Source organism: Crinia signifera, chromosome 9 (assembly GCF_055691185.1).
Source record: "Crinia signifera chromosome 9, ASM5569118v1, whole genome shotgun sequence".
Classification (NCBI taxonomy): Eukaryota; Metazoa; Chordata; class Amphibia; order Anura; family Myobatrachidae; genus Crinia; species Crinia signifera.
The window spans coordinates 95360619-95385358 of record NC_139225.1 but is presented as its reverse complement, the minus strand read 5'-3'; the positions used below and the strand labels follow the sequence as shown (position 1 = coordinate 95385358).

The 24740-nt window shown below is 43.8% G+C and overlaps 1 protein-coding gene across 1 annotated transcript; it reads left to right on the top strand.

Annotated features, from left to right (window-relative positions):
• Positions 1 to 304: 304 nt before the first annotated feature.
• LONRF3 (LON peptidase N-terminal domain and ring finger 3) lies at positions 305 to 21126 on the top strand. The gene is made up of 12 exons (XM_083159420.1): positions 305 to 1055; positions 10548 to 10666; positions 11451 to 11573; positions 13108 to 13257; positions 13520 to 13742; positions 13936 to 14014; positions 15318 to 15432; positions 16358 to 16479; positions 17570 to 17728; positions 18548 to 18710; positions 19747 to 19896; positions 20948 to 21126. Exons 1-12 carry the CDS (start codon positions 437 to 439, stop codon positions 21104 to 21106), a joined length of 2181 nt encoding a protein of 726 aa, XP_083015546.1. The 5' UTR covers positions 305 to 436; the 3' UTR covers positions 21107 to 21126.
• The last annotated feature ends 3614 nt before the right edge of the window (positions 21127 to 24740 follow it).

Sequence of the window (24740 nt, the reverse complement as noted above, 5' to 3'; positions counted from 1 at the left end):
CCTAAAGGTGAGAGAGAGAGAGAGAGAGAGAGAGAGAGAGAGAGAGAGAGAGAGAGAGAGAGAGAGAGTGTAGTGAGTAGTATACAGTGTGTCAGTGCACGTTACATATGACACCTGTTGGGTAAGGCCATGTTACTCATAGTGATGATGATGATGATGGGTTTTCACCCACTGCCTGACATTCCCACATCACAGTGACACATATACAGAGCAGCAGCAGCAGCAGCCTGTGGAACCCAGCGAGGTTGTATAACAGTGACAAGGCGTGCGACCAATGAGAGACGGCGCTGGCGGTCAGGTGACGCCGCTTTATATAACACGGGTTGGCACGGGGGCTGTTATTAGTCTCGTACTACCAGAATGATGGAGTATAGCAGCCACCCGGGGGTGAAGTGAGCCCAGTCCCTCCGCTTATTCACGGTCATACTGAGGTAACATGGAGCCCCAAGGGTCGGACAGCAACCTGATGCTTGAGTTTGCAGCAGAAGCCTTCCAAGCCAGGAACTTCCAGCTGGCGTGTGAGATCTATGAGCGGCAGGCGCAAGAGGCGGGGGTGGTGGACTGGGCGCTGCTGCTCCGGAGGGCAGACTGCCTGGCATGCTCTGGCCGGCTACAGGACGCCCTAGATGTGTACCGGACAGCCGCTGCCCAGGAGAAGCTGTGCGCGGAGCAGCTGGGCACCGTGCTCTCCTGCCTGGCACAGCAGCTGCGGAGCAGGGAGGCGCTGCCGCCGGCACAGGATGCAGCAGCCACGCCGGGGATCCTCAGCTGTCAGGAGTGCCAGGGCTGGTTGTGCGAGCCTGTCACCCTGCTGTGCGGCCACACGTTCTGCAAGCGGTGCGTGGAGAGAAGCAGCCGCTGCAAGGTGTGTAGCCTGGCCCAGGAGGGGGGCACCGGGCATCACTGCAGGGTCAACGTGGTCCTGAGCAACATCATCAGCAAGTGGTTCCCGTGCGAGGCGCAAGCTCTGCGACTGAGGCACGAAGGCAATGCCCTCTTCAAGGACAACAAGTGGGAAGAAGCGCTGGACAAATACAATGAAGCCATCACATTAGGTAACACACATGTAGCAGCAGTGACACTGCGCTGCTATGCCATTCCCCACCCCTCACCGTGCTGGTACTGATGGTATGTCACTGTGCCTGCCTGATACTGGGCACCATGGGGCATAGGTGGTGAGGACTCTCCATGCCCTGTCCCTTTGTATGGTATTGTAATGTGTGAGGACAGTGTGATCCTTACTTGGTGCACCTGTACACAGTACCCACAGAGTGCAGAAGACTGGGCACAAAAGGGCTTTACCAGCTAAGCTTGCTATGGCATTCTGGTACAGAGTATTACATGTCATAGATAAATATCTGTAAACCGTAATAATTGTGCTGATGTGATTGCAGGACACAAATAATTGTAGGAGTCATTCTCACTTGAACATGGTTCATGATGTATGTGCAATTTGTATTCGGCACAATAAGCACAGCTCATCCGCTTTACCTCTGTTATATGTATATTTATATATGTATGTATATATATATATATATATATATATATATATATATATATATATATATATATATATATATATATATATATGAATAGGCAACGACATGGTTATGGGTAATATATTATCACAAGTTAATTGTTACACACACGTTCATGCTAGGGTTTATTTTGAACAAAGCCTTTTAACCTACCAGTCTATTTTTGGAATGTGGGATAAAACCAGGGCACGCACGGGGTGAATATACACAGTTAAGCCCCTATACACAATAGACGATATATTGTTAATGATATGAACGATATTTATAGTAATGATATATCATTTATATAGTCTAGTATGTACACTAAATATCATTAATGATATACCCTCCCGCGTGTCTTAACGATACCTACTGTCATCTGTTCATGCAGGTCAGTGTTGTCTACATCTGCAACAACTGCATGTTCAAATAGGGGCCAGGTAACATCACTGAACAATATTTTTCGGTGTGTATGCACTATAGCATTTGCCCAGGAGTTCAGCCAATATCATTGCTTATTCAACTAAATTGACCATACACACTCGATGATGTGCACACAATGGGCCAGATGTACAGTATCAAGCTTCAAAAAGTGATAAAATTGAGAGTGATAAAATAACCGGCCAATCAGCTTCCAACTGTTATGTTACAAGCTGGGTTTGAAAAATGACAGGTTGGTGCTGATTGTTTGTCACTCTCCACTTTATCACTTTTTGAAGCTTGATACATCTGGCCCAATATTGTTAATGATATTGATATTGTCCATATCGTTAAGTACATATTGCCCAGTGTGTTCCCAGCGTTCGGCACAGTCGGTAAAATGTAAGGAAGAAGCTAATTGGCTGGTACTTTATCTTTCACAATTTTCTCTTTCTAAGAACTTTGATAAAGTCTCCTTTTTTAGCCAAATAACGGTACACGTCAGTACTGTACCATTGTGTTTCTGAGCAAATTATTGAAGCGGTTCCATCATTTTGCTAAATATGCTCCAGTGAAATACAACTTTCGCCCTGAGGCAAGCACCTGGGAATAACCCAGATCGTGTGTGAAGGGTTCATCCCAGATTATGTGACCTGGGTCAGTGACCCAGTTCATGACCAAGGCCATGGACTCAGGATGAACCATCACACCGACACACGCCTTGGGTTTTCTTGGGTCCTTGCCTCAGTGTGAAAGGGGTATGAATAGATGCAAATGTCTATGACATGGGATTTGTGTGGGAAAGGGGTATTGGCCATTTCCCCCCCAGGCACAGTAGAATGGTAGAGATACCCTAGTTAAACAGAAGGTCTAATAGATATTGTAATTGTTGTGTAACCAGTAAGTCTATACAGTTCCATAATGGGTTAGATTTCCCATTCTAGATTATTCTGTATCTGGAGATCCGTTAATATCAGATTATTATTTTATTGTTGTGCACAAAGACACTTTGCCTATCTATTGTACTACATAATACTATAATACTGTACTGCACAACTTGCCCTTTACCGTTTGTTCCTTGTAAGTGTAGCTATGTTGATAAAGTAGGTCAGGAGAGCAGAGTTGCATAACCATAAAGAATAAACTGTCTGCCAGTCCTCACTGCCCCCTCCTCTCCCTTCTACGCTTGTATAACCACTGAGGTAACACAGAACTGGGTCAAATATTTGGAGCCTTTTCCAACAATAGCTTCATTTTTAAAAAGATAATTGCATTATATTGTACAGTATGGACAGAGTGTCATTATAACTTGTACTCAGACATTGGAAAACTAAGTTTGGTAGCTTTCACTGTATATTATAAAACACAGTATTACTCTTATCTTCTGCTAAGGAAGTTTGGAGCTTTCTGTATGTCAGCTCTGGCTGCACTTTCCTGTGGGTCCTTTAATCATTTAATACTTGCGGCTAAATCCCCGAAAACACCTTTCAGGGGTAAGCTGCAAATATTAAGTATCGCTTCAATGTATCAGGAGGTACCGCAGCAGGAATCTCTCATCCCTGCTACTGCAATCCCTACTGCACTGCCGCCGGCTGCACCCCCATGGGGATGCAATGCTACCCAACTTATCAACATTGGGCAGCATCGCATTGAGTCCTGGGGCTACCTGGGATGGCGGTAGTCCATTGTAGCCTATGGGCTACAGACCACATACTGTCAGTGGGGGGTCAGCGCTAACTGTGCATGTGCAGACCCCCAAGCACCCGGCTGAGCGCATCACAGGGACGGACCCATGATACATCACTGTGATAGGATTGCATATTACAATGTACATGTGATCCATAATTAATGGGCCCCTTAGCGAGAAGGCTTAGGCAAACTGACTACTGGCCTCAGCATAGCTGGTATGCTGGGATTTGTAGTTCTACAATAGGTGGAGAGCCACTGGCTAGCTGCTATGTGCTGTTAATTGAGTAGATTAGATATAGTGTTATATAAATATGTATAGTATAACTGACAGTGAGGCTGCATATTAACATCAGGAGAGGGGGCCCCGGACAGTGTTGATCGTGGTTGGGGTGTATTATTATTAACAGTTCCTTATATAGGGCAGCATATTCCATTGTGCTTGGCTAAAGCCCCATCTGCGCTGAATTAGAGGCTGGTCATATGTACCAAAAGCATTTTTTGGCCCTTGCTGTCACAGTTCTCCTAAGATGTACATGTAAAACCAGCTTCTGTAGACAGGGGGCATGCAGGAATTCCACCATTGCTTGTGCAGGCAGCCAAATATGCTGTAAGAAGTGACTACCATGTTAATTACAAACTAGCGGGCTCACACTTCCCGACCACTGTAGTCCACCATTAGCCCGACCCAACTTCTTTAATAAAAACAGGTACTTGTGTATTTTGGCGGCGCCCGATTTCAGCATCGTTCGATGAATGTATCGCATCACATCGCATGCCATGTACCCGATGGCATGCGATGCGACGCGATTTTGACCCCCTATACGATGAAAAATCGTATAAGCACCCTAAAGGGTGCTTTTGAGCACCCTAATGGGTGCTTACAATGTTAAATGCACCCCCACGCCACCCCCCCACTATAAACGTGAACCCGAAGCGTGGCGAGCGCAGCGAGCCGGCGAGGGGCGGCGGTACGCGTCCTACGACCTTTTCATACCCCCACTATTCACGTCGGCGTGGAGTTGAGAATAGATTAGTGTGGCGAGCGCAGCGAGCCACCGAGCCTGAAGCGTGGCGAGGGGACGCGGATACCTTCACAGGTAAACGCTTCCCTTCGCAGGCTTCACAGGTATCCGCGTCCGCTCGCCACGCTTCGGGCTCGGTGGCTCGCTGCGCTCGCCACACTAATCTATTCTCAACTCCACGCCAACGTGGATAGTGGGGGTATGAAAAGGTCGTAGGATGCGTACCGCCGCCCCTCGCGGGCTCGCTGTGCTCACCACGCTTCGGGTTCACGTTTATAGTGGGGGGTGGCGTGGGGGTGCATTTAACATTGTAAGCACCCATTAGGGTGCTTAACTTTGTATAAGCACCCATTAGGGTGCTTATACAATGTTTAATCGCATCGCATCGTATGGCATTGTATGCCATGTACAATGGCATACAATTTGAAAATTGTATGCCATCGTACACTAACCAACGAAATCGCGTCGCATCGCATACCATCGCATGCGTAATGGTATACGATGTGATGGGCGCCGCCAAAATACACAAGTACCTAAAAACATTTTAAATCTATTATAGTTCATGGATAAGGAACATTATGTGTGTAATTGCATACAGTATGTATGTGTATATACATGCACCCACCCACATACAGATGGAGTGACGCTCCATCTGACTGGGACGCGCGAGTGTCTCACACGCACACACGTCCCAGTTTTTGTGCGGCTGGGGACGCGAACCCTGCCCGTCTCAGCTTCAGGTAGACAGGTAGGGTTAGGGGGGGGAGGCGGTAGGGACCGGCGAACAGCGACCGGGAGGCGGCAGACTGCAGTGAGGAGCTCAGTCGGAATGGGGTGCGCGAGCTAAAATAGGCTATATATATATATTTGGGAAGTATCTGAGTCACTCCAGGGGTCTTGGTATAAAGGATAACTGTTTTAATTCAGTCTGATAGGCATATGCAAACAGGTCGACGTTTCAATTCACAAAGGAATTTTTTTCAAGACAGCATATGCACGCGTGAACTGACCCGCACGGCGGCGGGGATACATGTGTACATATGTATCCCCGCCGCCGTGCGGGTCAGTTCACGCGTGCATATGCTGTCTTGAAAAAAATTCCTTTGTGAATTGAAACGTCGACCTGTTTGCATATGCCTATCAGACTGAATTAAAACAGTTATCCTTTATACCAAGACCCCTGGAGTGACTCAGATACTTCCCAAATATCTGCATCCCACTGCAGGCACCCGGGGCATTTGCTCATTAAATTGAGTGCCGGTTCAAAAACCCACGATATATATATATGGTACATTGGGTCGGAATGGATGTCAAACACATGCGATTTGGCTCGATTTTCAACAGATTTCTCGGCCTGATCTGTCGGAATCAGGTGAAAGCGCGCCAAAATCGCACTTGTGCCTTAATACTGTCCAATCTTCTAAACTTCAATGTCAAAACCAAAGTTCAATCTGATTCCTCGTTATAGGCAACATCAATACAGCAACCTTTTCCTTTACACCAGTTCTTCAAGTAGTATATCCTTGAGTACTGATTTATTTGCATCAATGGTTTTGTTTACCACGCATTTCATTCTTTTACTATCAAGGAAAATGATGTTGAGGTAAAGTGAAGGACACCCTTACCAACACGTTACTATTAAATGCTGCGCTGTTTTGTTCTATCAATGGAGCTCTGGATACCATGGTAACGTGCGCGGTTGTGTGTGAAATTACACTGCCAACAGAATTCTTCACAGTTCATGTTAATGTTCCTTTCAAATTACACATGTTACTATAGAGATTGTATAAGCTCGTAGTGCAATTAATGGCATAGTAATTAGGTTGTATGATACTCGTGCAACACGTTTTAAAAATAACCTCAGCTTTGTTCAGCTTTGGTCTAATTCAGACATGTTGGCTAGGCTGCCTACACTCGCAGCCACGCCTCCCGCGATTAGATTAGGCCCCCCCCCCATTTTGCCGGGGCCCGGCATACGTCTCGGCGGCCCTGACCATGACTAACTATTTTGCTAATAGATTGCTTAAGCTGTGCAGAAACAGCCCAAGTATTGCTGTTCGGGTAACTTAGAATGAGCATCGAAAAGTCCTGATTTCCCATTTTCTAGAATGGTACTTAGAACACTGGGCTACCTCTCTGTTACATTGCTCGCTGGAACTAAGCTACTTAATTATATAAATGGATATTCACTGCACAGGTGACTATTCAGCTGAAATACATACAGTAATGGGAACATTAGAATTTAATGAGCATCTCTCTTATTAATACCATTACAAGCATAACCTCATTAACGTGTACAAGTATTAAATATAAACTATACAGACCACATGAGAGCACTTTTCTGGTTAACATTTTATGTAAATGGTCCAGTGGATTCTCAGCGGTAAACACATAATGCCCTTTCATTTATGTCTTGTTCTGTCAGTAAGCCTCATAGTGTTCCTACTAAAAGAGTTTCAGATATATGTAGAATGGCTGGTATTGTTGGCCCCATTGCTTTGGCGCCATAGGTTTACTTTTTCTAGGGTCAGTATACAGGGGCTGATTCAAACATGACACTAATGGTACCGCTGCAGCTTCTTTGTATACTGGGGATGTGTGAAATATACAAAAGCTGTAAAAATATGCCCACTGTCTTCTGTGATCTCCTGAAGATTTGGCTCCAGATCCACATCGCCAGCACACCTGAGTAAAGCCCCATACATGCTTCTGAGGGGGGTTCTATACGATATTGTTTGTAATATTGTCTAGTGTGGACACTCAATATAGTTAACAATGAGTGCTTTTGAGCGTCGTTAATGATGAGTGATATCTACTGAACATGCAGGTCAGTTTGGTAATCTAGCCAAATAACCCGCATAAGGGGATGGTCTCTGACATCAGCGATGACCACTTCCAGTTGATTCTAGAGCAGATTAGTGGAAGTCCTTGACTGGAGCAGAAGGAGGAAACACTTTTTTGCATATACATCGCTATTTGCGATGTATTTGCAATTTTGGAAGGGGCTTTTTTTTGTACTTGTGTAGTTTCACAGCGGCAGGATACGCAACATTTTCAGCGTAGGCTAAGCTACGTTGTCAGCGTAGCCCAACGTAGCCAGCGTAGTGACTCCGCGGCAGCCATGCGTAGTCAGCGTAGTGTCCCCGCCAGGCAGCTAGTCACCGTACTGTCCCCGGAAGCTGCAACTCTGTCCCCGGCATCCCTGGTAAGCCTAGTGAGCGCCTCTCATACAGCGCTGGTAATAGCCAGATCCCCTTTGCTGGCGGACGCCGGCAGGGAGGGGATCATGTGGGCACCGGTGAAGAAGTGCTCCATCTGTCTGAGACGCAGCATCTCAGTAATAATTGTGGCAGGGTACAGCAATCCTGCCTGTGTCTGCTTCAGGGAGACCGACAGGGTTAGGGGTTCGGTAGCATGTGCGTCTCCTGCACAAAAGGGGGGGGGGGGGGCGGTGTGCAAGTGCGTCTCATGCACAATAAAGGACGCATTTGACAGTAGGCCATGTTACCAACTGGCAAATGCCTCCATTTCAAACCCCCACTATCCACACCAGCCCTTAGCGTGGCAAGCGGATGTGGTACTCGTCCTCCCGACCTTTTCATACCCCCACTATCCACGTCGGCGTAGAGTTGAAGTGTGGCGAGTGCAGCGAGCCACCGAGCCCGAAGCGTGGCGAGCACATGCAGATTAGTTGATGTGTATTCTGCTGCGCTTGCCACACTATAAAATCAACTCCACGCCGATGTTGATAGTGAGGGTGTTTCAGGAACACATTCACACATGTCAGGCAGGTTAATATGGTCAATGGTCCCACACAATGTAATAAGCGCTGACTGACTACGCTAACTACATAAGCTCCGGCTGGCCGCGAACAGGCGGGAACACTACGCTGATTCTGACAGGGACGCTGACTATGCTGCCTACGCTGGCTGCGGGAACACTACGCTGATTCTGACAGGGATGCTACGCTAACTGCATAACTGCCGCCGTGAAACTACACACGTACCTTTTTTTTCTTGCTGTCTGGCAGTGGCTTTCTGCTCGAAGTCCACTGTGTTTTCTCTAATTAGTAACCCATGCTGAATTAGGCCCAATCTCTGCATATCAGCCTGGATTTTACCCTACAGTCCATGAACATACTGGTAGGTTGATGTTAGATATGTTACTGCTAGTAGGGATGGCCATCGACCATCCATGATTCAAAATCATTGATGGTTTAAGACCGATGCAGAATATTTTTGCCATCGGTGGGGGAGATCCAAATGGAACGGGATAGACTGGAAGTGGCCCATGGAAATATATAAACTGCGCCCTTCCTATCTTAAAACATGGTAAAAGCATCTTAAGTATGTTCAGTAAAATACCTGACATTAATTCAACAGTTTTTGTCCTGCGGCGATGTTGTGGGAATGTAATCAGAGGAGCCATAGGCGAGTAAACAAGCTTACATAAGTGGACATCTGAGAGGTTTAAACTGTCAGGTAACTACTGTAACGCCCCTCGCCAGTCTCCAAGTCAGTAAGCCATGCAGGGTACAGTGGATTGTTTTGCAGTATACAGAGATCTGGCACTGGCACAGCTCTTTCAAACAAACTCTAATGCTACAATTGTTGTGTATTGTAGTTGTTGAGCTACCAAATACCAGATGAAGTATATTTTAACCAGTCCTATCCAAAACACATGGTAAAGTTGGCTTGTTTACATGACAAATATACAGCATTTCTAGTGAAATTCTGCTTCTGATGATAAAGGCAGATATTGACATAAATGTATTTATATTCTAATTTAATAGTCTGTGGGTAGCACCAATATCTTGTAGGAGTCAGGTGATTAGACAGATCGACAGATCAGGGCACTGGCTCAGGCCGGAATAAGGCTGAGGGCCAAATTGACCAAGGATCGCTAAGCAGAGGTTGCCCTGAAACATCGTCTGGCCGAACGTCACCTGCTGCTGAATCCCCTCGATAGCATGCAAAAGAATGCACGCGAATACATCCCCTGAAATGTGGCCAAAGGGGAGAAAAATCATTCGATGGTCGGTGACCATCGAATGATATCTCTCCTCTTCGGAAATAAAAGTCAGCCTGAAATTACTTTTTATTTCCATCGGTGTCTGCCGAAAAGGGGGTGGGCGCTGATGTCCTGTGACGCCAGCTGCTGGTGTTCCCATGAGGATGCCCATAAAACGCTGGGGTTCACATGGTCCAGCTCCGTTTGCAGCCCTCCCTACCGCAACAAATGGCCCAGCGAATGTGTAACTCGCCAAAGCCGTTCAGTGCCGGGGTTTGCTCTTGCGCAGAAATGCGTAGACGGACCATCGGGGCTACGATCCAATTTTCTAGCTGTCATTTCTGATAGTGGTTTAGATATTGAGGATAAATCTAATAATAAATGAACAATTTTACATCTGTTAATGGTTTTAATGCATTCAAAGAAATAATTTTGTTTGTGCAAGCATAAGAATGGTGTATTCTGATCTGCTTTTTCCATCGTACACACAGAGAATGCAATGTATCAATTCGCTTTGAGAATGATAGCACTGTCTCTCATGTGATGTCACTATTTCCATGTAAGGTGATATGTTCCACTGTCAGGAATGTTCATTCAGCTTTCAAATTGACTGGTTACACTTTATGTAGATAGAAAGTTACTTCAGGCTATACATCATTTACAGTGACCCTGGCAAATGAAATTGAGAAAGTGGAGAGAAATATAAATGACCAACCAATCAGCTCCTGTCATTTTTCAAACATATCCTGCAACATGGCAGTTAGGAGCTGATTGGTTGGTAGATTATCTCTCTCCACTTAATCTCTCTCCAAAGCTTAGTACATCTGCCCCTTATATTCATGTACACTTTCTTTAACATGTCTTAATTTGTATCTTGTTTATATTTCAGTGTCACTGGACCATGTACTGTATAGCAACCGATCTATGATTCACCTCAGCCTAAAGTCTTATGAATTGGCACTAGAGGATGCGGACAATGCTTGCAAGCTACAGCCATATTGGTTAAAAGTGAGAATTTTTAATATTGTGTAATATAATAATATATTGTAGAATTGGCATGGTTTTCAGACGTTTGGGAGAGTCTAATACCCCTTTTACACCGCCGAAAAATCCGGGTCAGCGGCGGGTCAGACCCGGATCTTCGGCGGTGTAAATCCCTAACGCCGTGTCCCTTTACACGGGACTTCTACCCAGGTCCTGACCTGGGTAGAACACGGCTAGGACCTGGGTAGAGGGCGGTGTAAATGGGAACGCCGGGTCGGATGACCCGGCTCCTATTTACATGAATGGGGAACGTCCAACCTGTGGACCGCAGCGTCCGCAGGTTGGACGGATTGTCAGTCTGACACTGACAGCCGGCGCTGCTGTCTGCTATACTCTGCAGACAGCAGCGGCGGCGGGGGGAGGGAGGTGAACGGATGCCTGTGTGCGGCATCCATTCACCTCCTGTCCAATGGCGGGGGGGTGCGCGCGGGGACTGGGGGCAGCCTAGCAGCTTACCTTAGTGCTGGGCTGCCCCCAGCAGCGTTCCGGGTACGGCGGCGTCGATCGGCGCTTTAAGATGACATCGCGCTGTCATCTTCAAGCGCCGGGGAGGGGGGTGCGGGCGTTTAAGCCCGTCCGGTGTAAATGCCCCTAAACGCCGGGTCGCACCCGGCTTCAACCAGGGTCCAAAAAGCCGGGTGCGACCCGGCGTTTTGGTCTAAAAGGGGTATAACAGAACTGGAAAGTAGAAATGGGCATTTATTTGGCAGATCATAGTGTTTCAATGTGGCACTTTATTTTTTTGTAGGGGCATCTGAGGAAGGCGCAAGCATTGGCAAAAGTGGGAAGAACTGAAGAAGCTTTAAAAGAATTTATTTTCTGTCTTGTACTTGACTCAGACAATAAGACTGCAAAATCAGAAGCACAGAAGGTAACGTGAGCAATTGTGATGTAGTCTGTGTCTGATGCAACCATGTTTTATAGCCAGGGTCTTCAAACTGTGGCCCTCCAGATGTTGTGAAACTACAAATCCCAGCATGCCTTGCCAGTTTTAACACTCCCTTATAGCAAAACTGTGGCAAGGCATGCTGGGATTTGTAGTTTCACAACATCTGGAGGGCCGCAGTTTGAAGACCCATGCTTTATAGTCTACAATAATAACTATCCATTCAGCAGATTCACAAATGTAGCACCATGTCACGGAGAACAGAACTATGGGGGTGATTCAGGTTGGTTTGCAAAGCACATCTAGGAGGTTATTCTAGTTCACATGCAGCACTATGAATTTCGTAGCGCTGCGTGTGGTGTTAACGCCTCTCGTACAGCCCAGCATAATCATCCATTCGCAGCCTTGGATGCAGAGACCAAATCATTTAATGATTGCCGACCATCGAATCATTTGTACCGTACATGCAAAATGAAGACACTCAGGTGCCTTATCCTTGCGTATTCCCTGTACGGGAACCGGGCGGACAGCTGACATGCGGTGATGTCAGCCACCTGTCCCCAGCAGCTGCATAACTGCCTAAATTCCATGGGAACAGCCAGTGTTTTCATGGGAACACCCATGAAATGCTGGATGTTCCCATGAGCGCATCCCCTATGACACTGCTCCCACCCCCCGCACTGGTGGATGGGAATGGGATAGCGAACTAGCAGTTCACCGTACCCGCTCGCAACCAGCCTATGCACATGCACAGAAATGCGCATACTCATTACAAAAACATTAGTCCCCCGTGTAAACGCGCAGAGGACTGAGTAAACTAGATTAACCCACTTGGTTTGAACAAAACCATGGGCACCAGGTGTGGCATATGTAAAGTGCAGAGAGTTACATTTGGGTGTTATTTTGTTTCTGTGCATAGTAAATACTGGCAGCTTTATGTTTACACTGCAATATAGATATCAGTTGGAAGTACACACACATCAGCCCCACCTGCAGTGCACATGGTTTCACCATTTGTAAACCAAATGTGCTTTGTAAACCAACCTGAATCACCCCCTTTATGTTAATGAAGGTGCAAGCCATAAGGCCATTTCAAAGTATTGGTTTCCTATATACATAATACTTTGGCATTACGGTGACTGCACACTACTCTTCCAGTTAATGCAATTGCTGTTTCTAAACCCTCACGTAGCCATGAGTCTGGAAGAAGTTGAAGTGTTCGGTGCAGCAGAGGGCAGTATATTATTGTCTGTGAGACATTCATATGCTGTTCTGTATAGCGTCCCACTTCACTTGGGCGATATCTGTCAAAAATAGTAATTAGCATTTAATACAAGTAAGGCCTATTCATTGCACCTGGTCTATCCTTAAGAAAAAAAACATATAATTGCTTAGCAGGGTAGAATTCTTAACCCTGGGTATGTATTTTGTATTACGGAGGTATCTGCTGCCTATTAAAAACTGGAACAGCTCTGCCCTATTATACTGAAGCACTGATTTTCTTTTATTGTACCTACAGTTGTTGCTTGACCTGCTACATCCGGGACACAATCAGGGAGACTTCCCAGATATTCTGAAAATGATGCCACATCTCTCCAGGGTAAAGGGATGTCTGACGAACTCAGTAAGCAACTCCAACCCCAGCAGTAACGCACAGCGGTTCTGCAGGGTAAGCTAAATATTGATTATTTGGTGGAATTTCTAATAGTGTTGCCAGTAGTACTGGTAATAAGGAACAGTGGCAGAAAGGAAGGAGGATGATTACGGTAAACATGATTGGCTGCAGTGAATGATTGTAAGAAGGGCAGGAAGTAAACAAGAGTCACAACAGGAAGCCATAAAGGAATGTCAAGTAGAGTTTCCGCAGAAATAACTATAATAACAATTAACGTTCAAAGATAATAAACTAATATTTCCTGTTTATCTGCCAGGTTAATGTGGAATATAAAAAAAACCAAAAACTTCCTACGCAAAATGACCTCACAAGATGCAGCACTTTATGGAAATTATCACAAGCTCCAGATAGTAAAGATGACGTGGAAAATAAAGAGGCCCCTGAAGTATCATTGAATATCCCTCGGAAGTGCAATATGCTGAAGAGAATGTTGTGCTCAGATGAAACAAGCGAGTTAAGAAGCAAAATCCTGAAGAGAGGTGAGGACCCAGCAGCCGGGGAGTACACACATGTAGAACTGTCCCAGCACAAATGCTGTCTTTATGGTTTTTGTGATGCAGAGATAAGCTCAGTGGGAGAATTCATATACACTTTGCATATGAGAATAGTACGCCATACTAGCAAAGGAGAATATTTCAAATTCCATCTTTTTTTTTTTTTTTATTGTAACAGATACATCCGCAGCTGAGGATACCTGCAAAGTGTCCACATACGTGGACCCATCTGACCTGGACTGTTCTCTGTGTATGAGGTATTAATTCCTTCATTCATAACATAATGGGCATTACACATCTCTGCGGTATGTCATATTGAAGGTACACATGTATAGAACAATGTATCAACTACAAAACGCTAAAACATTTAATAATAATAATATTACTGATGAGGTTGAATACTGCTATAAATTTATTAGCCAAAAGACCAATATTGGGAGTCAGTGGGTGTTTATATACCCAGAACCATACAACTGATGTTATAAAGCTATAAATGGGAAAGACAATGCATCATGTTAGCTACTGCTTTCTTCTGCTGAGACCCGCACATATATTAGCCTCTTATCCGACTATACATCCGCAATGACATAAATGTATTTATATGTACATACTGTACATATCTGTAAAACATTTGTAGACTGTGCTTCCCTGAAGCCTGGAATAAGAGGTCAAGGTGTGGGGGATTGGGTGTGGAATGGGGAGCTGCTTAGGTATGTTGGGTTACCCAGCCTATATAGAATATTCCAGGATAACAATGGGGAATACCTAGTGCTGATACCTAACAGAGTACTGCAGAAACAACATATTTTTTTTGCACAGCAGGGTTATTGAATGAAATATAAGGCCATTGCTAAAGCCCAGGGGGCACAAGGTTTTTTTTTCACTCAACAAAAGTGCCTGGAGTTTGCAGCAGCTCAGAGCTGACAGGATTTCTGTTTCTTGTTTTTAAATAAAATCCACATTTCCAGGAATGTATAGTAAAAGATTCACTCACAAATCAAATTGTCCCATGCCCATCACTCTTAAAAGGGATTTAAGCCATGAATGAGCGTTCTAGTGAAACATGGGAAATGAAAGTGATAGACCTGTAGGCTTTCATATGACCTTACACCTCTGTACAATAGTTCTAGTTGTAAAAACCAAGGGTGTATTTAATGGATGAACTATGAGTCTGACAGAAGACGGGTTATATACTCATGTAGTCTCTAGATTAACCCAATAACTCATTTTCCAGCTGGAATTAACCCAGTTCTACAGTACAGGCAATACATTAACATTCAGAAGAGATTTTAGGTATAATTGTAACTGGTGGTCTGTGTGCCAATGTAGTGATTGGTACCCATGTATTTATACCCCAAATTGCTATTGTATATTATATAAAAGAGAGAGTAGATAACCTGGATGGAATAGGTATTATTGACACACCAAACATTCATTTACAATGTCCAATATGTATAGGATTACAATTCAGACAGGGATAACCCTTCTGCAGGGTCAGAGAGGATCTACTAAGTACATTTCTTGTTGTAAGATATTGTTATTTACTCTTCTTGTGCTCAGGTTACTCTATGAACCAGTCACCACTCCCTGTGGACACATGTATTGCCTGAAGTGTCTGGAACGATGTCTGGACCACAACCCCAAGTGTCCATTATGCAAAGAAGACCTGTGTGAGGTGGGTTAGTATTGGAATTCTATAGCGGTTCTCATGCTACTGTGTACTATTCCCTCAGAAGATACTGTATTATAGACACTGCACCATGGTTACCTCTAGTTGTGATGTCACTACACATTGCAGATAATGCAGTAACTGCATGAGAAAGCATATCCGATACGTGCAGGTTATTAGAGCAGCAGCACAGCAGTTATATGTATACTTTCTTCTTAATTCACTATTTAACAAGCCTGCATGAAGCTATCTTCTGGCCACAAGCATAGGGCCTGATTCAGACCCGATTGCTGGGCTGCGAGTTTTCAGAGCCAAGCGATCGGGTCTGAATGATGCCCATAGTCATTAGTAATGGTCCTTCTACTGAAAGTAGGGTGCTCCCCACACTCATGATAACGGAGTCATTATCAAACTGTAGGCAGTGTGCAAGGCTGCTGAGTGCTTGTTAAAGTTTCATGTCACAGGGCAGCGCATACCTACAGCTAATCTATATAATGGTCTATAACATTTTAGCTGGAAATTACAGGGAAGGAGACACAGGTTACCTTTGTCAAGCATGGTATGTCTCTTTTCTGCTGCAGTTATTTAGTGAAGCAGGGTATACATTAGACCAGGCATGTCCAACCTGTGGCCCTCCCCTTGTTGTGAAACTACACATCCCAGCAAGCCTTGTCATAGTTTTAGCATTCCCTAATAGCAAAACTGTGGCAAGGCATGATGGGACTTGTAGTTTCACAATAGCTGGAGGGCCGCAGATTGGACATGCCTGCATTAGACAATGTGAACCCAGCCGAACATCACTGTGTACCCAGCCAAACATCAACACAAGGATGCACATTGAGTGTTATATTAATATTTTAAATATTTCTACTCTTCCAGCTAAAGTGTCTACAGCCCATTTATCGTAAGATTTTTGTTTGTGTGCTTTCAGTATCTGGCCATGAGGAACTTTTGTAAAACAGAGCTGATGGAGGAGCTGACATCCATCTTCTTCCCAGAGGAGCTTAAAGAAAGGAGAATAATCTATGAAGAGGAGCAAGCAGAACTCTCTAAGTAAGTTACATGCACAAACATAGACCTATATGGCTACAGCCAGCCATACGTACCAGCCCCCTTACATGTAATAAGAGAGTGCGAGCCAAATGTACTCAAGCTTTGAAAAGGGATAAAATGGAGAGTGATAAAGAACCAACCAATCAGTCCCTAACTGTCATTTTTCAAACCCAGTCTGTATTGTGTCAGTTAGACATTGATTGGCTGGTAGTTTATCATTCTCCACTTTATTGCTTTTCAAGACATAGTACATCTCGCCCCTCATCTCTATAGACTCATTTGCCAGGATTTACCCACTGTTGCCTAGCCTTTTCGCATATTGGGGGTTATTCTGATTACTTCGGTCCCCCGCGCGCTCCAATGTTTAGCATTTGCACATTTCTGCACTTGTGTAGACACACGGTGTGAGCGGGCATGGCGAACTACATACATATGGATAGTGGTAGATGCTCAATTAGTTCAGTAATACCAATGAGGTGCATGGAGGGGTTAATACTGAGTAAGTGAAAAAAGACATTGTTTCCCCCAGCTCACTGAATGGTATTAGTAACTAGTAATTAGTAACCAATTGAACACTACATGATAATAGATTTCAGAGATATTGATTACATATACCTGCGCAGGTGTATGATCTACATGTTCACCTAACCGCTCGCACCTAGCAGTGGAGGCGTGGGGAGACAGCGGGGGCATAGCCCATGGGAATGGCCAGCGTTTAATGGGCGTTCCCATGGTAATCACCCGGTGATGCTGGTGCGGGGGGTGGGCAGCTGACATCAATGGATAGAGGTGTCTGATCTAAGAGCGATGGAGAAATCATTTGATGGTTGCCGAACATCGAATGACTTCTCCCCGGCTGCGAATGGATGATTATGCGGGGGATCGTGGTGGGGAGCGGCGGCGTTTGGTCCACACGCAACGCTGTGAAATTCACATCATTGCGTGTGGACCAGAATAAGGTACTTTGTGTTAAATACCGCAATAAGGCCAAGCTCAGTTATTCCATGCAGAGCTAGCCACTTTCATATTAAAGTTGAGCCACCTAGTCTTGAAGATATATTAATTTATTCTGTTTTTCTTCTCTTTTAAGCTTGAACAAAAATGTCCCCATATTTGTGTGTACAATGGCCTATCCCACTGTCCCATGCCCACTGCACATATTTGAGCCTTGCTATCGCTTGATGATTCGGAGATGCATGGAAACAGGAACAAAGCAGTTTGGCATGTGTATCGGAGACTCTTTGAAAGGGTGAGTAAAGTGATTTTCTGTATTACATTTATGTGGATCATAATCTTGATGATGGAGCACTGTGATTGGTACTCTGCCTGGGCAGAAATACTGCAGTCGCCCATTATTACTACGCCCATTATTACTGCATAGTAGAAATGTGCGAAAAGTTTTCAGACATTTTCCCTGGTGTACCCAATAGTTTCCGCAGCTAAACTCAGTCCATTTGGGTGCAACAGCACTAAAAAGGAATGGTCACCCAGCACTAGAACAACAACTATATATTACCCATCTAAGGTGAAGGGCAATGGGCATGACGGAGAATGCTAAAACAATTTAAATTAGTTTTGTTAGTAATCGCAGCTTCCCCTGTGAACCGTCACTTAAATGTAGCTGCTATCAGGCCAGTGACCCTGGTTTACAGATGAGGACTAAAGTCGGCTACACACCAAACGATGTGTAGCTAGCTGAGGCGACGGGTGACTGGACTCTCCATCAGCGACTGCAGGGTGCGATAGAGTAATCTAACATGTCATGCTGAAAACAAATACTGTTCATAGACTGCACACCCTAAGGACATGTAATAAGAGGTGCTACCATGCAGAGACTTGTAGTGCCACACAAAAAGAAAGAGTCTGGGGGGGGGGGGAGAATTACTAAGATGGGAGTTCTCTTTTCAGATACTATCTTTTAGATAGATAAATAAATAAATAAAAAGTAGATTGTGATTGGTTGCCCGTAAAAAAAAAATCAGTTTTGTGACCAATTATTACGTTTTAAACTATTTACTTCTTTTTAATGAATATGCCACTTATACTTGACTATTTTTCCCCATTGCAGATTTGCAGATTATGGCTGCATGTTGGAGATCCGGAATGTAGAGTTCTTCGCAGACGGTCGTTCAGTTGTAGACAGTATTGGAAAGAGGAGATTTAAAGTTATTCAGCACAGCCAGCGAGATGGCTATAACACAGCTGATATTGAATACATTGAGGATGAAAAGGTAAATATATACATTAAGAGCTAATTTCACATACGCTTTTTTTTTTTATTTAACCCTTTGAGTGCCAATGTCGCTGTGAGAGATCCTCAAAATATCCGCTAAACATGCCAGCGCCGCTCACAGGGACTGTTCTGTTAGTATAAATAAATACAGCCAAGTTAATTCATTGCGGTTTCTCAAGGAGAAGGTCATATCATCTAGTGTCTGATTGTGTGTCTCCAAAACACTACCATCTGTTGGCAGAGCGTGAAACTACGGTACATCTCTTTCTCTCTCTCGCACATGCACAAACACAGAGGCAATCGCAAGGTAGCAGACTAGCTTTCAAAGCATTTGCTTTGAGCGGACTTACTAGTGATCTATAAGTCAGAGCCATCCCTGAATGTGCATGATAGCAGCAGAAGGCAAAGGGATTGTGCTGTGAAAACTACATCAGACACCATGTGACTGGTTGCCACGGTAGTCACATGACACTTGGCAAACTGTAAATTTATTGTGCGTTGATCTTTGCATGTCAGAACTAGTGTAAAGGTCCCACAACAGCTTTTTTTTTTTTTTTACATAACTGAATATTTAAATTTATAGTTCAGGTTCGGAACATGGAACCCCTGGATTATGATAACTAAACTGCTTCAGAACATCATTTAACTTGTTCACAATGCATACCCTCGGGAGCTTGCTTCCCTTGCCACACTTTGGGCTAGGTGCTCTCTCTGCTTGTCAAAGGTTACTACTCCCAATAGATGTCCATGTGGACAGTGGTCTGAGCCAATTTAGGTCTGCTAGCCCAGGGGCTCCCATGTTCAACTTGGGCTGAAATTGATGTCTTCACAATGTACGTAGATGACCTGTTTGGATGAGAATAAAGAGCTCTCTGTAACCGACAAAATACTAAATGACGCAATAGCTGCCCTAGGCTCCAGTAAGATGGTATGCAGAATGGCAGACATGTCCGGACTATTAGGATAACTTCTGAATGTGAATGTCCTGTCTGTTAGACCAGCGTGTGAAATGACATGCATGTCTTGCCTTGCAGGTACAGGGAGACAGTTATGCAGATCTTCTCATGTTACATGATTCTGTGTACGACCAGGCTCACACCTGGTTTAGCACTCTGAAACCAGCATTAAAAGGTCGCATTCTGAATCACTTTGGACCGATGCCTGCTAAGGAGTCTGATTTACAGGTGAACTGCTATAATAAGCTTATTCTCTATGTGTATTCAACTGCATTGTATTAATAATGTTGTACATTACTACCACATTTAGCCCAGCAGCAGTATACTAGCTAACCCTTAGATGTTCACCAATCACAGTGCCAGGAACTTAATGGGTTAGTGTCTATTTCCACCTTTTATAGAGAAGAGTGTGCCGCCATCTGACCGCAGTAAGGGGTCCTGTGTCTGTGTAGTAAATGATCCCGACACTTGACCTCAGGTAGCTGAATTTTGTACAGTTTAGCCATATAGGCATACTCTATATTTTTAGGCAGGCTTTGGTTGTTAGAATGCTGCACCCCAATTATGATGTACAAATAAATATAAACCAATAATATTAAAGGACAGTGGTTCCTAAACTGTGCGCCTAGGCTCCCTGGGGTGCCTCGGAGCACTTGCAGGGGTGCCTCAGGTTGGTGGTCCAGAACCAATTCAAATAATTTATGGTCAATGAAATAGGCAAAATCAGTGCTTGTGGCTTCCAATTATAAATTATGTGGGTAAACAGAAGTGAATCGTGTTCCTCACCACATAACTGGACCTAAGGATAAAATTTAATCACAACTTATTTCGTTTAATATTTTTTTTTCTGAAATTCTCAGTAACAAGTTTTAGCTTAGGGGTGCCGTGAAAAACATTCTTATACTGTAGGGTGCCATGATTCGAAAAGTTTGGGAACCACTGTTATATGAGGTTCAAAACAATTAATAAAGTCTACTACACCGACCACTTGTTTTCCCGTCTATATTGATGACCTTACTTTACCCACTCCAGGCAGAACCTCTCTAACTCCGCATATACAGTGAAAAATGGGAATCTTCTGTAGAATACAAGCAAACAGCAATTATAGCTAAACACAGATTGTGTTTCCTCTCAGAGCTGAGAATAGCAATATTTTACTGAGCCGGGGAAAGGTTTCTTTTCCTACAATACTCTGCTGGACCTGATGTGTGTCTAATTATATTGTTAACATTGCATAGTCAGGATTATGCAAATATTCATCAGCCGTTGTATCTTCTAGGTAAACCCCAATGGTCCTGCCTGGTGCTGGTGGATTCTAGCCGTTCTTCCTCTTGAGAGCAGGGCACAGCTGCCATTCCTCGCTATGACATCGCTGAAAGATCGCTTGACAAGCATTCGACGTGTCCTGCTCTTTATGTGTCATTCACGTAGAAAATAAAGCCATCATGCTCAATCCATTCCATCATGTGCATACATTTTATACGTGCCAGAAATGTATGTCCTATTACTAGGCTCAGTCCTACCAATTAACTTATTTACAATTATTTTATTTTTTTTTTTATTGCTTTTTGTTTCAATTGATGAGTGCAAAACCTGGATGCCTTTTCTAAGAGATGCAGTATACAGATATTTTGTTTTTGAGCATCCCATTTTGATAAAGTTTTGTTATACAAAATCTGAGTTTTTACAGACTTGTACAGATTTGTGATCATCCTATATATGTAATAATTTATTTTTTCATCGCCATTTTTCCTGCTTTTATGATTCCTTGTAAAAAAAAAAATGAAGAAAAAAAGGTTGTTAGCTGCTATATTTATTTCCTTTTATCAGAGATTTGTTTTCATTTACAAAAAAAAAAAAATTCTCCACATATACTTTGTGTACTTTGCGCGTTGAATAAACAAGTTTGTATGGAAGAACATTTCAGGAAGCACAGGAAAACCTCCATGCTGGTGTATGAGTCATGTTTGCACTAGGATTATTGTCACAAGAAGCAAACAAAGGCTGTTTGCATAAGTTCAAAACAGACAAACAGTTATGCAATCTTGTGTAATATACTGTGGGGAAGATGTAATAAGCCTTGGAGAGAGCTAAAGTACAAACCAACCAGCTCATGACATTTTCAAACACAGACTGCAACATGTAAGGAGCTGGTTGGCTGCTCATTTATTTCTGTCCAATGCTTAGCAAATAGACCCCAATGTACCAACCAATCCGCTCCTACAGTAATTCATATTTTCAAATACAGGATGGTATTCAATTACTCGCAATCGAGGCTTTTTGCTTTGCCCATTTTGATAAATGCTGTTGGCAGCATTGAAAAGGCAGTGGCCGCTATTTCCCCTGTCGGAAATAGCGACCATGATTGAATACCCTCCATAATCTTACGTCGCTAGTTGGATAGTCACGTAAGATTGTGGCGGGTATTTAATCATGGCCGCTATTTCCTACAGGGGAAATAGCGGCCACTGCCTATTCAATGCTGCCAACAGCATTGAAGGCAGACTCCAACAAAACAGATCTGACTTTGAAACTCGTCGGTTCTATTTTGTCCAAAACGGCCATGGATTGTCAAATTCATGGGAGTTCATGGTGATATAATCAGACCAAAACATGGTATTTAAGAGCAGATTGGTTGATACTTTATTTCTCTCCACTTTATCATTCTCCAAGGCGTAGTACATCTTCCCTTGTATCATTGCCGTGATCTTGCTATGACTGGCTTGATACAAAATAGTTTCCAAGCTCACCCTATAACTGGGCTGAAAAATGATTTCCGGGGATGAGCCATACCAAATAATGGGTGTGGTATAGGGGTCCGACAGTCGGGATCCCGACAGTCATTATCCCGACGTCAGGATCCCAACTGACCGAACCCAGACAGCATGGCGAGCGCAACAAAGCCCCTTGCGGGCACTGTGGCTCGCTACGCGAGCCAACTATTCTATTCTCCCTCTATGGGGGTCGTGGACCCCCGTGAGGGAAAATAGCCGACAGCCGTCGGGAACCCGGCTGTCAGTGTTTTGACAGTCGGGATCCCGACGTCGGGTGAATGCCTGTCAGGACCCCCAAATAATGATACTGAAACTGGAGGGGAGCTGAAAGTACAGTTAGATGAGTAAACATAAGAAGAGGTAAATCACCATTCCTATGCATTCTGTTACCTTATAAAAGAGGTTTAAAATATTACTGAAAATACACAGGATACTGACACCCTGCAAGTATGTTTCACACATTCAAATTACCAATGTATTTAATTGACTACTAATATTTGAATATTAACTCCAATGTGTACATATAAAAACAAAATAGAATTGAAAGTGGATGTGTTGTTTGTCAGGTCTTGCACGGTCCATGGTGGCTGTAATGGTCATATATCACATTTCTCGGTTGATGCCCCGTTATTTTCACAAATATGGAAGCCCTGGAGAATTGGCATCAGCACCTGCCAACTATTTTAACATATATATGAGGAGCGAGTAATGCAATGTGGGAGCTCTGATGGATCCAGTGGATGTTAGCAAAAAAAAAACAGGCGTACTGTACTAGGCCTTTCATTTTTTTGTATAATCAAATAGTGATGGAGTAAACCCGTGCGCCTAAGAAGCAGCTGTGGACCAGTAGTAAAAAGTGTCACCAGCACTTCACCAGTAAATCGTGAAAAAACAAGGGTTTACACATTGGTTTTCAGGCGCTACAGTCAGGATTACATATAAAATAAAATAAATATAGTAGCTGAAAATACTCCAAACATAAAGGAAGAATATCCCATAGTGTATGTCTGTAATATACAAAGCTTAAGATGGAGAGGGCAATGGCAGAATTTTGTCCTACTGTAGGTCATCTTGTCCGATGTGGGTTCCACCTCAATTACAAAACCAACTCTTCCAATGCATATATAATAATGGGAAAAAAAACTCTAAATAGTGCAACACCGTTTATGTGGCAGGACAGCTGTCGCAGCAAGTGTGTATGCGTCTGTCGATGCCGCCCCCACCCCCACTGGGTGCTTTCCACCACTGATATTCGCATCAGTGAGGTTTTATGAGGTGTGTGTGTGCTCCATATCATTAAGGATGCACGCTCCTGCGCATCGTTAATGCCAGACAAATACACCCCGTCATCTGAACATGCAACTCAATCTTGTTTTATACAATATTATATATAAATTTACCAATATATATATATAAATTATATATATATATATATATATATAATCCAATAAAATAGATGGCACTCGGAGGCTTGTAATGAGGTGAAGAAAAAAAGGTGCTTTTAATCCAGCATGAGCTACGTTTCGGGGACTATGTCCCCTTCATCAGGATACATTTAATAAGTGACACATCATTGCCTTAAATACTAACACTTACCAATCGGCGTCTTCCATTCTCCCGCCCGTGGTTCGCGCCGCTCGTCCGCGGTCCCCGCACTTCCGGTATCTCGGAACATTCAGCCGGCGGAAGTGACGTTTTCCCGGACGTCGGGCCTTCCACAGTGACGTGGGGAAGAATTTCACCATGGCAACCTGGATAAACATAAACAAACATACGGTGAATAACGATTGCGTGGTGTAAGAGAGCAAGTTTGCCCATAGATACATTTCAAGTGACGCTTTGCACAGCGTATTATACATTTGATACTGTGTTGGCACTTCTGGTAGCAAATACAAAATAAAAAATAAAAACAGTGAAACAAAAAAATGAAAAAACATGTGACATGCAAACTGTGCTGTAGCCTCGTTGCTGGTGGTAACATGTAATGCATTGGCTCCTGTCATTGTAAAATTTTATGAAAAAAACTGACTTTACGCAGTTAAGCTACTCTAATATTTGTTTGGATTAACATGGATATTTGTCTCTGATTCAGGGACTTGGTTGTGAAAACAGATATTGGCAATTTCAAAAAAGCAAAAAGCACACATTTTTTAAGCCGCAAAAACGGGTGCTATCGATGTTCAGGCTGCACAACATGTAACTATCTTATGACAGGCAGCTACATCGTTCACCCACACAACGGCAGAAAGCATGACATCAAATGGCCCCTCACATGTAGTACCAAGTATGTTGTATATG

Bases quoted from the DNA above. Each gene is read 5' to 3' on its own strand.
- LONRF3 (XM_083159420.1), top strand. From the start codon at position 437: ATGGAGCCCCAAGGGTCGGACAGCAACCTGATGCTTGAGTTTGCAGCA. The intron at 13,258-13,519 runs GTAAGCTAAATA...TTTATCTGCCAG, and splicing joins ACGCACAGCGGTTCTGCAGG to GTTAATGTGGAATATAAAAA. The intron at 18,711-19,746 runs GTAAATATATAC...CTTGCCTTGCAG, and splicing joins AATACATTGAGGATGAAAAG to GTACAGGGAGACAGTTATGC.